Here is a 14,699-nt window from a genome sequence, read left to right as displayed (position 1 = left end):
CCTACGGATTTGACAGCCCGGGAAGACAAGGAATGGTTTATTTTTATAGTTGTAATCACCGTTTCTATCTATAGTACATGCTCTGCCAGTGCTGTTGCGTGTGGATTCGTGTGCGTCTATACTGCGGGCCGTAACATATAGTTCAACGCGTCGAGCGCAGGCTACAAATGTGATTTTTCGTCTACTGCGCTGTAATGGTTAAGTCCCTGCACTTGGCCAAAATTGTGCACTTTGGATGACAAGCAAGCTGATTATAAAGGGGTGCAGTAATTGCCAACTTCCAGACTCTGTTTTCTTCCTTTTATTGTAGCCTTTCGTCTACGGCGTGCTATACCGTTTACATATCGATGGGGTTTTTGCTGTGGCAGAGTGCGATGATGGCTCCAAAGCTCTGTCCATGTGATCAGATCGGCATTTCTTGCCCTTCTTTTTTTGCTTACACCGGACGGGTATGGTAAAAGCATAGCAGTGGCTCTGTGTTTTCTATGTGCCCTGAGAAAAATTACGAAGTAAAATATGCAAGCCCTTTTTTTTCCATAAATTGCAGAATATCGCGTGGATGGTCAGAGTTAATCGTGTCACTTTTTCCGTCAAAGTGTACTTCTCTGACAGCCAGTCACCGTGTCCCGTCGCACTTGCAGACCCGCCCACTGCGGAGCGGCCAAAGGACAGATGGAGACGCTCAAAATACTCTGGCAACACGGTGCCAACCTGTACATGCGCAACCAGCGTGGGGACTTGCCCCTCCATGAAGCCGTGCAGTCAGGGCGGAAAGGTATACATGATCGAGCTCAACGCATCCGTGTTCAGACCATAGAATGACGGTGCTAATGTGATATGGCATATTGCTGATAGGTAAATGCTCCCCATTTATACAGAATGTGGACATCCCAGTCTCATACAGACCGGCCGTCACATAGACTTGTCATTTTGCCTATTGGGAACCTATGGACTTCGGCAAGAGCCGCAAACGCTCTTCTTTAGGTCTTTTTTCAGCCCACGTACTTCCAGACCTGTTGATTTTACAAGTTCTATGGAAGGTAGACAACAAGTGTAAAGCGGCAAGTTGACACGCTGGTGATAGAGAGGACATGGGCTACAAACAAAAACTTTTGCAGATTCTCTCTATACAGAATGTTTAAATACCTTTTTATTCCGGTAATAAATGCATGCATGCAAGTTAGGCGTAATTTGTAGTGATATCAAGCTTATGGTTCATCTTTCAAACCATAACAATGGGCCTACGTCGTTTATGCTACAGTCGGGTACACATTACAGTTGATAAAAAAGAAAGGCAGGTAGAGAAACGGCAGCTCACCAATCCTTCTTCTGGAGTGAATGCAGACTAGCAAATATGTAAATTTATGTGCACCTAGTTTGAAGGACAACCTTATTTTAGAATCCACGGCTTGCACACACTATATGCCAAGAAACAAGCAGAGTTTGCTGAGTGATGCGGCTGGTGTCGGTGCGATCTGATGTAACGCAGACCTCGTACAGTGGCTCCTAGAGCTGCAGCCATCGGCGGTCAACTCGCCTAACAACAACGGCCGCTGCGCACTCCACGTGGCCGCCATGGCCAACAGCGTCGAGATGTGCAAAGTGCTGATGGATCGAGGCGCGGAGGTCAACCCGGTCATGCGGAACTCAAAGGTGAGCAGCGTAGATGTTTCGATGTCTTTTATGCGCAAACTTAAAATCGTGCATCACGGGATATCCGTGATGCTGGCAACAGCCAGTGCCAGCAGGCGTCGCTCGAAGCGCAATCGGAGGTTTTGCTTCTCGAGAAGTTTCGACCGTTCGGCCCTGGCGATCACGAATACAAGCGAGGTGTTCTCGCCTACAGACTCAGCACATGACGTTACAGTGTACCCAGACTTGGTTGTAATGCTTTCTTGATGTTCTCAAGCGAAATTTGACTTTGTTGTCTAGAAGTCGTTATACGTCCTTATAAAAATTAAACTGGGGGGCTTTACGTGCCAAAACCATGATCTGAATATGAGACACGCAGTATAGTCCATGGGTGACTCCGGATGAATTCTCACCACCTAGTGTACTTAAACGTGCACCAAAATTAAGTACAAGATCGTCTTTGCATTTCACCCCCATCGAACACGCAACCTCGGGTTCGAGGTTGCGTTCGAGGTAAGCCACCGTAGCGTGTTTTCACGTCCCTGTAATGGAAAGCTGCCTTATTTTTTAAAATTTCCCTTGGGCTTCAAATTTACGCTTCGTTCGGCTTGTATTTGGTAAAATTATACAATAGTTGCTTATAGAGCTATACTCATATCCTGCGTAAATCTCGCGAACACCTTCTAAAAAACAAAGTACTCTGCAGCAATACTCATCGCTCGTCGTAGTACACTTGTCGTGTTGCTGTCGTACAAAAGTTCTTTGAAAGAACTCCCGTACTTTGCTGAGCATGGCTCCTGCTGTGTCTGCTGTCGCAGATCCCTCACATTCAGTCGGCTCACACATATCCATTCGGGCTACACACACAGAGATGTGCCGTTTACCGGCTCTATCGTCTTACAAGATTACGCAGTAAAACAACAAGTTACACCTACAATCGTCCCTGGTGCAGATATAGGCCTCCAAATGCGTTATACAGAATATTCTGATTGTCAAGCACCATCTGCTGAATTACGGCCAAGCGCCAAGCACTATCTTGCGGAAGGCATGGCAAAAGCAGGTTTTGCTGTGCAATGAAAAATGGAAAAGCTGGTGTAGTACATCGCTGCGCATCGCTCTACGCAACTCACTAGCACCATAGACAAAGACCGCGTGATCAAGCTTTAAGCTACTGCACCGCGCATCGCCCTATTGAATCGCACGTGCGTTCGTGTTCCGTACTTCCATTCTGCATTCAAGTACCATTAGGGAGCCATCATATATATATATATATATATATATATATTTATATATATATATATATATATATATATATATATATATATATATATATATATATATATATATATGCGGGGGGGTTGCTCATGTTATAGCAGTGTGCTTGAAGCCGGAACGTCTGTAAACGATGAAGTCGATCGTCAACACTTTCAACCTCCTGAAGCACAATCGCAGTAGGAGAATTAACCCGCCTGTATAGTTCCCAGGCATATTTGCACATCACGCAAGATTCGTAGAGCTTATCCAACCTTTATTTCTGGTCACGGAGAGTGTATCTGTTCGATAAAAATAGTGACGTGTTGTTTGAGGCAGAGAATCATTAATGTAGTAACGGATTAATTATAATTTCATTTGCTTAGCGGTTCAGAACTGGTAAATTGCTTCAGTGCATCAAAAAACACTGCTTAAATCCAAGTGTTAACTCTCCCATGCTTGAATTATGATATTCAGGCATAAGACTTTGGGTAGCATATGTGATACCTTGGACCTTGCATGGTGCACGGAATGCTAGTGAGAAAGAACACGCACGACGCCCTGTCGTGCGAAAATTTGATACTTGCGGCAGCGGAGCGGCAGAAAACAGCGCACGGAACAAATTAACTCCTCACGCTCAACCTAATTGCCGGTCACACTTGACCTGTGTTTTCACGCGATGTGCATGTGTGACCTGAGTCACACAGCTCCATTTCACACGCTCAAAGCAATATTCCAACGCGAACGGAGAAACCACAGGGTTCATAGTGACTTGTATGGAGCTTCATTAGCTTCGACGAAGACGAGGAGTACCGGAGCTTCGATTTATTACCTGAGACACGCTTTTTACCGATGCAACAAATCTGTGGGGCTGTAATACAATGCAACATTGTCTGATTAGAGACTTCAGCCGAGAATTCGAGAACGTATGAGCAATTGTTTCTGGGCACTTAGCTCAGGTATGAAGAGCGTGCCGCCACAGAAAGGGGCTCAGCAAAGGCTTCGGTTTCAAAGCAGCGCCCCTATTGAAGATGCCGTCTGGACTGATATTCGAAGGTGCAAAAACCAGCGGGTATGGCTTCGTTGATAAGTGGGGGCCAGAGTGATGTTGGCTGCTCATCAATCGCTGGACGATGAAGTAAACTGTTGTTTTTGAGTGCCTTGAATAGCCACACGGCGACGAAGTACGATCTACACAACATACAAGCGCTTCGCAATTACGCCTCAGGGAAGATGGGGGACAACTTTCTGCGGTTTTGCACGTCTGCTTTGCCGGTTCCTAGCCGCGTAATGTGGGCCGATCCCGGGGGCATCACCGGTTGCGTCGGTCACGTGGGTTTCGTGGTGGAGACATCCGTGTCCTGCCGTCAAAGCCGTCTTTCTTGCAAGGCAAACAGGTAAATGCTTCGCTGCAAGAATGAGTTAAAGGGGACGAGCTGCTTTGTAGCATTTAATTAACCGCTTCGTGAACCCTTTGCTTCGGGATGGTTTAAAACGTATGAGTGGGATCTGCATAATTTTTAGCAGCTACACGGCCCTCATATGCGACGCAGTGTGGGCGAGCGTTTTACGCACAAACTTAATTACCATTAACAACAAGGTTTATTAAACCCGACTCATTTACAGAGATGTCACAAGTAATTCAAGAGTGTCTTAGAGGAGGGACACTGGTGTCGCAGGCATACGGTTTCGTATTCGTGGCCGCGGGTGGTACGCCTGACATAAAAATTGTAACAGTGCAAACACATGTAACCACAAAGTAGGAAGGACGAGACACAAGCGCTGACTGTCAACTAAATGGTCAATGTCGACCATTTAGTTGACAGTCAGCGCTTGTGTCTCGTCCTTCGTACTTTGTGGTTGCATGTGTTTGCGCTGTTACAAATCTTATGTGAAGTATGCACCAACTCGCCCAGGAAGAAGTTTTAATGGGTGGTACGCCGCTTGTTTGACATCGCGTTTGCCTCCCGTCTGTGTTCCAACCCTCTGTGAAACAGGGTCAGCTGTTGACGCCGCTGGACGCGTCACTTCAGCGAGGCAACCGCGGCTGTGCCAAGTACTTGCGCCTGCACGGCGCCCTGCCCTTCTGCAAGATGACCGACCGGCACGATATCGACCGGTGGCTGGAGCACAGGTGCGTGTGTTCATTGGCGTAACCGGGCTATCTGCGTTCAAATCTCAGTTTCAGGAAACCCAATTCAGCAATATGCTTTATTTACACAAATATTTTCGACTCTCCGACACATATTTAAAGAGCCCAATGGAATTCGTAGCTCCAGACAATGAAGTAGACTCTACGTCTTGCCCGATTTAACAAAGTTTCGGGAAAAGATATCTGCAAGGTTATGCCATAATGATCAATGTTCTCGCCAAGTCAAATGTGAGTGGATGAACCATATACTGCCATCGTAAATAATTTCGTAACAAGAGGTAGAAAGTGTTATAGGTATATGTGGCAAGATTTCCGAGGGAACCGACACATCCTGGCATCCTTTCAAATTGTGAGATTTAATTACAAGCAAGTAAATTTCTTATTGCAGTTGCTCGAAAGCACCAGCTTCGCTGGAATTTGTGTTGTACGTCTGCAAGGTGCCACAAGTCTGCTGCCCCCCCCCCCCTCCTTTCTCTTGCTCTTCAGTTTATACATAATATTGTTCAGACGTTAGTGTTTTAAGTACCCTCGACTCAGCAAAGAACCCGCCTTAACGAAATAATTTTCCGGCCCCACCTACTTCTGTAGTATACTGAGAGAAACCGAACATTGACGGGAAAGTTGTAATTAGAATTTAGTGAGTACTCCATCAGTTTGAGCGCCTTTACATCATTCGCAGGTAACTAGCTATTATGCCTCAGGCACAGAGACGACACGAGCAGCAAGTCACATTATAGAGTTTCCAAGGACGCCTGAAGACGGTTCATCCCTGAAAACGTAGCTGATGCCGCAATAAGATAGACGCATAGAAATGACGAAACGTTTGATCACTCTCATTGATGCAATAAAGTGCGCCTGCTCTTGAGACACGTCCCCTGGTGAGTCAGCGCAAACATCTAATTTCATCACCAGTCAAAACTTTAATAGACTGTCTCTACTGTTTGGCACTTCACATAAGTGGCACCTTTATTGCAGAGAACAACGTCTTGCTAATCCGCTGTGCACTCGCGACTATGAGGGTGAGGATGTTTGACCAAGCCCTTCCCAAGTACATACGACATGATACTGCAATGTCAAGACATAAGGGATAATTTAGTGCTGTACAATATATTACATCATGGACACTTCACAATATAAAAGAGTATACTTGAGCCGCAGCTGACTACGGTGTTACGAAAACGAGCGCCTGATACTTCAAGAATGTCATTCGAGGAGAGCAACATCTTACTTTTGCACCAGATAGTGATTTCTGAGCCCACTGTTACAAATATACGTGAACACAATAGATTATAGTCTTCCATGCCTGTTTACATTTGCTATAAGCAGGTAAATAATTAATGTATAAGTAAGCACTTGCGCTTGCTTGGGTTGGTGTCCTTGTCCGCGAAACTGCATACGAATGCGTGCGTCCGCTGGCGCTTTTGAGTTCTCTCTTCTTGCTGTTCTTTAGAACCACCCATGTCAACTGCTCATAAGTGTACGTTCATTTTACTGGTGTGTGGAACGTTGCGTCTATGTTTGTTCTCTTAGCCTGTCGTAAGTGTTTTTCAATATGTACGTTCCATCTTAGAGTTACGTGGCGAGGGATAGCCAGTGCCCCATGATAGTGCCAACCTTTCCTGGAAATTTATGCAGCATTTTTTAAGAAATAGGTCCTCTTTATCTCGCTTCTTATCGATGACTATAGTTCATATGAGCACGGTTTTGTGAAAGGCATCCTACTAAGGCACGTAGATGCGTCGTTTCGAGCCACTTTCTTGCACCGTTTTCTGCGTCGCGCAGCTTCAGCATCAACAAGCTGCACAAGACGGAGCAGCTGTGTGACTCCGAGGCGCCACCGGCGGTCTCGGGACTGGCGCCCGACGATCTGCAATTGCTCGACGCCAAGCATGTGCAGACGCTGGAGTCGTCGGTGCAGACCGACTCCGGTTACTTCGAGTCGCGCGAGTATCGGGCGACCCGGCAGCCAGGCGACGTGGAAGAGGCCGTGACGAAACAGGGTACCTTCATCGAAGGCGGCCGCACGCTCAAGCAGGCCATAATCACCAACGTGTACGTGAGGACTTCAGGAGGCGCGAGGGTGCACCAACCCAAGCGGAAACGGGCTGGAGGTGGGTTTCTTTTGCCTTCTTGGTATTACGCTCTCTTGTGGGTTTCTTAATCGATCAGGTCTGTCCAGAGTCCTTGTCGTCGTCGCCGTCTGTGTCCAACATAGCACGCTTAATGCAGCAAGATTGGCACCGGTGTATCGCACCTAGTGGAGAAACCACTACGTAGTTTAGCGATGTAAAGTTATGGGACCACTAGACGCGGTGGCCTAGTGGCTATAGCGCGGCGCTGTAGATCTCAAGGTGGCGCGTTTCACGCATGTCCCGGTGGGGGTCAAATGCAAAAGTGTTCGTCTACTTAGATTTAGCTGAACGCGTTGTGAACCCTAGATGCCAAAAATTAATTGAGAGACGCTCCCCCAGTGTGCCCCATAGCAAGGTCGTTGTTTTCGCACGTGAACCCTCACAATTAATACAAAAATCTCCGTAACTTTACGCGTTGCTGACATTTGTTAACCCCACAACCATGGCAGCGAGCGTTTGAGGGTTGGTTACCACGCATGTCCTATGAAGTCGTATGTACCGGGTGATTTACCATGCACTGTGCAAAACATAAGCATTTGAAAAAGGCGGGATGCCCGCCGGCGATAGCTATCGCTACGCTTCACACAATCTCCGTATTTACTATAAGGTGACTAGCTTGCATACCTATAACGTTGTGCCCGCTGTTGCGGACAACGTCAAAGTACGCATTAAAGAAAATACGATCAGTGGAATACGAATCGAGGAAAGTTCATATTAAGTTGTCGGTCCCTCCGGTATGACCCGAACAACTGCTGCCACTTTCAGCAGTAATCTGCCTGTGTGGTCCGGTTACACACATTGTAGTCGCAACGACCAGCATACACTTCACAAACAATGATCTCTCTTGTTCTTCACTTCATCTCACTTGCGTCACGCCTTCACCCGTTATCAAAATTGTGGATCTTCTAAACGCAAGTGACGTGTATTCTGGCTATGTAATTATATAACCGGTATTGATTCTCATACTGCTATCAGCTTGGGAAATAGCGCGCGCATCACGTAATCTTACACCAGTAAGTCTTGTCGTCTGTCACCAGTGGTCACGGGTTAACGCCCCTAAATTTCAGGAAAGCAGACAGTTCCTGTGAACGTATGGCAGCAGGGTAGCGCTAAAAATTATTGTTGGAACACTGCAGGCCAGTTAAGCAAACACTTGGTAATGTGATGCGCCGCAAGCTTGTAAGTACATGTTAATACGTTGTTTCGCTTCCATATCATAGAAATAGAGACATTAACTTTACATTCGCTTCTAGACGCAGGCCGTCATACGAGCGCCTCTCTTTCTTACGGTGGTTACTGTAAGTGGCACACACACGTCAGACCGGTGTCCATGAACTCCACATTAAGCAGCCGGCACTTAAGTCGGAGATAAAACGACCGCACTGAAAATTTGTTTTTAATTTTAAGAAATTCCTTTGGCGAAACTCATAAGCTCGTTTGTCTCACTGAGAGTAAAATGGAGTTTCTTGTTAAAAACAACATTCAGTCTTGTCACTTCAGACCTGTGGCCCTGTGGTTTCTTTTTCGCAGCTTCCAAGGGGAAAGGTGATGGCTTTGCAGAAGGCAGCGAGGGGACAGAGGAGTACTCCTCATCAGGCGAAGAAAAGAGTACGGGAATGCGGGAAAGCTCTCGACGAAAAGCTGGTTCTCAGGAGCAGCATGCGGAGCTCAAAGAATCGAAGAAAAGGCACACCATGCTCGATTCGTCCACTACACATCGGGTCGTCGAAGAGGTCATTGTCAAGAAGCAGGACGGCCCAGAGGGACACGTCGTGAAGAGGATAACGCGCAGGCCTTCAGGTGATGAGGGCGACGAAGTCAGGGTTACTGGTGAAATGTGTGACAACGTCGAGACGACGCCCGAGGGTTTCACATCCGTCACTTTCAGCGAGCAAAAGAGTAGCGAGACCGGTCGAGCATCTTCCGAAGACGATGCCAGGGCAAGGTTGATGACTAGAGAGGCGGCGGCCGCCCGCACGCTTGGAGACGTACCTGAGAGGACGTCGCGGCAGCCGTTGAAGTCCCCAGCAGTCATCAGGGCGGCCGAACGGTTTCTAGCCCTTCTGTCAGCACGCAGGAGCAGGATACAAGCTGATCAGACTTGTCGAAGACGTTTGAAAGAGCCAAGTGAAACACTTACATTAAGCGACACGAAGATTCGTGAAGAATCTGAAGCAACGGAATCAATGATCGATGAAAGACGGAAAAAAGAGAACAAGGTCGCACGCTTCCAAGACAAAGTGAAGCAGACTGTGAAGAATGTTAGACAAAGCCCCAAACGTAGAAGTTCCTCATCAGGACGTAGCAGCTCTGAAAGCGAGCCTGCAAAGGCTACAAAGAAAGATAAAGCTTCCAGAACCAAGGGAACTGTTCGAAGTTTGTCCAGAGAACCCTCCGGAGGCCAGCAGCGTCGGCGAGAGGCGGATGAAGTGGAAACGAGGAAACAGAAACAGGAGAGGACGTCGCGACGGGCTGGTAAAAGTGGGAGGGACTCCAAAGCTGCTGTTAAGGGTACTTCAGATCAAGACCAGAGCGCATCAAGCGACACTTCAAAACAGAGGAAAGTGAAGCGCACTGATGCATCAGTACCCCGGAAACACAGCGCGAAAGCGCAACCAAAGGACAGCGCATCCGCTAAGAAAGATAGTCGTAGGTCTGCTAAGGGCTCTAAGGAAAGGCATTCAGAAAGTCATGAAGAGCCGTCATCGTCGTCTGAAGGTTCAGACAGTGCCGGAGGCGACGGTGGAAAGAAGGAATCGAAACACGTAATGCCCGAGGCCAAGACTGCACGAGAAACTGTAAGCCGGGACCTTAAGGGTGGCAAAGAACTTAACGTAGATGAGCGACTAGAGAGTGCTACTCGTACCACAATGCACCGTGAGTACGAGGAAATCGAAAGCCACGCGACCATGGCAGAGTTCTTCAGCGAGACTAGCATGTCTGATAGCGCTTTAGAGCAACGCAGCGATAGGGTCCTCGCGAGACATGAAGAGGGTGCCTCAGAAGAGATTTTAAAGGAAGAGAGGGCTTCGAGGGAAAGGGCAATTGAAAAACGAAGCCCTCCAGAAAAGGACCAGCAGGCCAGACATCCAGCGGAACGCAAGAGCACCTATGAAGCTAAAGGAAAAGACAGGTCACCAAAGCAACCTCGTGAAGAGGAAAGAGTGAGAGGAGCAAAAAAAGGCTCATCTCGTCAGAGGGACTCAGATCTTGGAGACGAATTCGATAGCCAAGCGAGTGAGAAAGCCGCTACCGATGCAGCAGGACAAGACAGGGGTGCTCGGATTGAGGTTTCCGAGGGCATCTTGTCTAGTAAAATCAAAACACACCGCGCTAAGATTGAGGAGAGGGTCGTGCAGGAAGCGTCCTCCAGTGAGTCTCTTGCGGAAAGCACGAGTGAACGAATTGAACGGAGTGATAACACCGTCACAAAGCGAACAGTTTTGGAGAAGAAGCTGGGAACTAAGAAAGCGCAGTCAAAAAAGACTGAAGTCAAAACTGACCTTGACTCCGAAGGTAAAAAAAGCAGTGAGAAAGTGACATCTAGCAAGAAGAAAGTAAGAACAACGCAGGACAGGTCATCTAAAGAGCGTCATGTTGAAGATAGTGGCCCCTCGGAAGAAGAAATAATTTCAACTGAAGTCTGTGAGGAGGAGATAATTGAGAAGCATGCTACGGAACTTGACATCGTCGAAATCTTAGAGACAAAGGCTCCTGCTAAGGCTACGACTTCCAAGGATGACACAACAGCTAAAACACCTTCCAAGAGAGACCAACGTCAAAAACGTAAAGTCAAGCATAAAACGACCGACAAACACGACGACACCGGTGAAAGCGGTGACAAGGCCAAAGGTAAGAAAGAGGCAGACAGTGGAGACCCTGTGGTTGGCGATGATAAATGGGATAAACGGGGAAGTACGGATAGTTCTATTAGCTCTAGTGTAGAGCTGGAGGCAGCACGAGAACGTTTCGAGTCCTCTCAAGAAACAATGAGCGTCACAAAAGAAACATCAAATGTCCACTTCAAGGAAGAGGTCACCTCTGAAGAAACGCTTAGAGAAATCAGCAAGGAGGAAATTGTAAAACACGCATCCGAAATCACCATTGCAGAGGGTGAGCAAGCAGATCCCACTGCAGGCGTTCCAAGGACAGAAAAGGTTGAGAAAGATGCTTCGATCGAAGAGGACAAGACAACAGAAAAAAGCAATGTTTCCAGCGTAGTTGCCGAAGCCGTTATAGACCAGTACGGCCTTATTCCGCATAGATCTCCCAGCAGTCGAGAGCAACTTGCGTCTGAGAAACAGTCAGCGCCAAGGGCAGAATACGCTCGGGAAGAAGCTGCGGATTCAAAGGAAAGTTCTGCAGCTAAAGTACAAGTGAGTACAAGTGGTGAACACGCGTCTGAATTGAAGAAGACGCATATCCCGCCAGTAGTAGCCGCAGCAGAAAGGGTTGAGAGAGATGCTATGATAGAACAGGACAAGACAATAGAAAAAAGCAAGGTTTCCAGTACAGTTGCCGAAGCAGTTATGGACCTGTACAGTCGTGTTCAGCGTACATCTCCCGGCAGTCAAGAGCAACATGCGACTCAAAAACAACCGGAGCCAAGGGTAGAACCCGTGCCTTCAGAAGGCGCGGATTCAAGGGACAGTTCCGAAACTAAAGAGAGCCGCGAGGGTACAAGTGATGAACACGAGCCCCAATCTCAGAAGTCGCATATCCCTACAGTAGTAGCCGAGGCAGTTAGTGACCTGTACACTCACGTAAAACAGCTGGCTTCAGCCAGCACGAGTCCTAACCAAAAGATCGCGCCGATGCGAGACTCTGCAACCAGCCCAGTTTCAGGGCCCATTACTGCAGAGACAGCGTGCGGACCTGACGACATCGGTGTAGTAGACACCGCCTGTGGTACTAGGCAGTCTTCGATCGAAGTAGCCGAAAAGGCTGTCAGCCCTGAAGAAGAGTACACAGCAGAAGCGGCTTGCAGCCCTGTTGCAGGTGAGACCAATAGTGTCGCGTGCAGTCCCGCTATGAAGAAAGTAGATGCGTCGTGCAGCCCTTCGGAGTCCGTCGACCAACCCATGCAAGACGCTACGTGCAGCCCAGTTGCCACCGACGCTGCGAAGGATCGTGAGAAAACGGACACTGCCTGTAGCCCAATACCTGAACTTTCCGATGGCGTACCAGACGTGAAGGACGCTACGTGCAGCCCTGTCACAGAAGGTGCTCAAGCTGAAAAGGCAGACGCGGCTTCTAGCCCAGCTGACCTTACAGTGGACGCACAGAGCAGTCCGGTGGACATCGCTGTCGACCAAAAGGACAGCACTTCAAGTCCTGTGATCGCCCTGTTCCGGCAGGACGAGTTGATCAGTCCCATGATAGTAGAAGTTTGTGACAAGGAGACATGGACAGGATCACCAGATGACCAGACTGCGGACGCGTCGTGTACTCCCATGTTTCTCGGCGCAGAATCAGCAGCCGTTGAGAAACAGGAAACAGCGACATCTCCCGTAAACCTGCAAATGATGAGAGATGAAGAGTGTAGTCCGATTCCTGCTGACGCGGCAAGGGAGACCAGAGACGCCTCCTGCAGCCCACCGGATTTCAGCCTTATTGCACCCGCTGATGAACGAGGAATGACAAGCGTTGCAGTTAGCCCTATAAGGGCAACTGATGGAACGCTCGACAAAGCTACAAGCCCACAAGAGACAGATCCTGTAGTGAGCGCTGGAGTCAGTCCATTCGCTCAGGCAGTTGGCGTTGAGCATGCTAGTAGCCCTCACAAGGTTTATACGAAGGACACTTCTAGCAGCCCTTTTCCTGAGTCGACTGGACCCTTTGGTGAAGGTCTGCCCATGGCCGCTACCACCAAACCCGTAACATTTGATATCTGTCTTGGCACTTCACCCGAAGATGAAAAGGAGGTCAGGCCTGAATTCGCTGACGCAGCGTGTAGCCCTATTGCCTTCGAATACTCTCGCTTGTCCCGTAGCAGCAGCGGTTCCACAGAAGTAGACATAGCTGTGAGGTCCTCGTCGCTAGAAGAAACCACGAAGACACCGATGACAGATATCACTGCTATACGAACTCTGGTTGAAACTGGCACAAGTCCGATCGGCGAAGTGCGAACTGCTACAGCGAGTGATCCTGCCGGGGTGCAGGTGAAGCCGACAATTACCGATAGCGGAACAAGCCCTCTGATACAATTGGGACAAACGAAGGGAACGTCAACGGAAGACAGAGAAGCCCAGCATGCTCTGAGTGATAGTTGCACAAGCCCTTTGGAAAGAATCGCGCTCTCAGAATCAGCAGCCACTAGAGACGCCGCGAGTAGTCCGATCGAAAACGCCGATGCAACTACAGCCAGCAGAAAGCCACTCAAAGACGTGATCCTGCTGAAGAAACCGGTACCTCTGCGAAAGACGAAGTCGTGGGACACAATGGGTTACGGAAATGTGGACGAAATCAGACTCAAGGAGCTGTTGTTTCCCGAAATCAGGCTGCCTTCAGGTGCTGACCAGCGAATTCCAGCCGCGGCAGTGCTCACGTCGCCGATTACGAACGGCGTCAATCTGGACATACGAAACGTGGACGAAGGTCGCCAACTCCAGAGGTTGCCGTCCATCGTCAAGACTGCTAGCACCCCTCCGGACACGGCCGCAGCAGCCGCTACGGGACAACAGATTTCAGCGAGAAACGGCGAGAGTCCCACTGGCGTCTGTGAAAGCAGGGAGAAGAAAAGCCTATCTCTGCAGCCGCTGGGCGTAAAGCGCCACAGCTTAACACAGTCAGATTACGACCGATCGCCGGAGTCGAGTGTGCGTAGCTCCGACTACACGGCGAACACTCTCAAGGACTCAGGCTTCAGCGATGTCGAAAAGCACGTCTCCGGAGGATCGTCTGCCGAGGACGAGGACAGGGCGACCGACCGCCAGGGCGTCTTGTCGGACTCGGCGGCCCATGAGTTGGAGTCGCAACGGCGGCGACTGCTGCACTCCAGGCGCATGATGAGAGACGGAGAAGATGCCGAGGCATCGCCGGGACGCGATGATGACTCCGACGGAAGCGGCGCTGAAGACGGCCCAGGCTTAGGAGACGCTGCTTCTGAAAAGAGACGTTCAGCGGCCGATCCACGGGGAAGTCCGCAAAAGAAAGTCAAGACGAAGGTGAACGGCCGAGGGGACAGTGGAAAAGAACAGCGTAGGCGACGCGGGCAGCCGGAGCTCCGACCCGTCGCGGAGGTCAAGATGGTTCCGCAAGACCTGACCATGACAGTCCAGGAAAGCTTGAGAAAGTAAGTGCGCGGTGCACGCGATGCTTTCGTCCAGAAATGTAGACCGACAAGCGGTAGCATTCGTTAATACGCAGTAGCCAGCAAATTAGCGTATTTTTCGCGTGCTATCTGTAGCGTGCGTCTCATACCTAGCGAATTTGGTGCTCTTAGCCAGACTGCCAGGCAGAGTCTCAAGAATTCATTTGAGTGCTGTGTCCTGTTGTCCTTCCCTCTGTCGCCGTCCGTGTGCGCTCTTAAC

General features: G+C 49.1%; 1 protein-coding gene across 3 annotated transcripts in view; it reads left to right on the top strand.

The window, feature by feature from the left end:
* LOC139048028 (uncharacterized) overlaps nt 1–14,699 on the top strand; it is a 178,142-nt gene that overhangs the window by 145,343 nt on the left and 18,100 nt on the right. For all 3 annotated transcript variants that reach the window (XM_070522378.1, XM_070522377.1, XM_070522379.1), the window contains 5 exons: nt 642–775; nt 1,490–1,653; nt 4,881–5,017; nt 6,818–7,146; nt 8,698–14,461. In XM_070522378.1, coding sequence (XP_070378479.1) covers nt 642–775; nt 1,490–1,653; nt 4,881–5,017; nt 6,818–7,146; nt 8,698–14,461 — 6,528 coding nt within the window. The remainder of the gene's footprint in view (nt 1–641; nt 776–1,489; nt 1,654–4,880; nt 5,018–6,817; nt 7,147–8,697; nt 14,462–14,699) is intronic.

This window comes from Dermacentor albipictus, chromosome 7, assembly GCF_038994185.2.
Source record: "Dermacentor albipictus isolate Rhodes 1998 colony chromosome 7, USDA_Dalb.pri_finalv2, whole genome shotgun sequence".
In the NCBI taxonomy this organism is placed as follows: Eukaryota; Metazoa; Arthropoda; class Arachnida; order Ixodida; family Ixodidae; genus Dermacentor; species Dermacentor albipictus.
The sequence above is the reverse complement of the archived record's forward strand: the minus strand, read 5'-3'. Positions and strand labels throughout refer to the sequence as shown.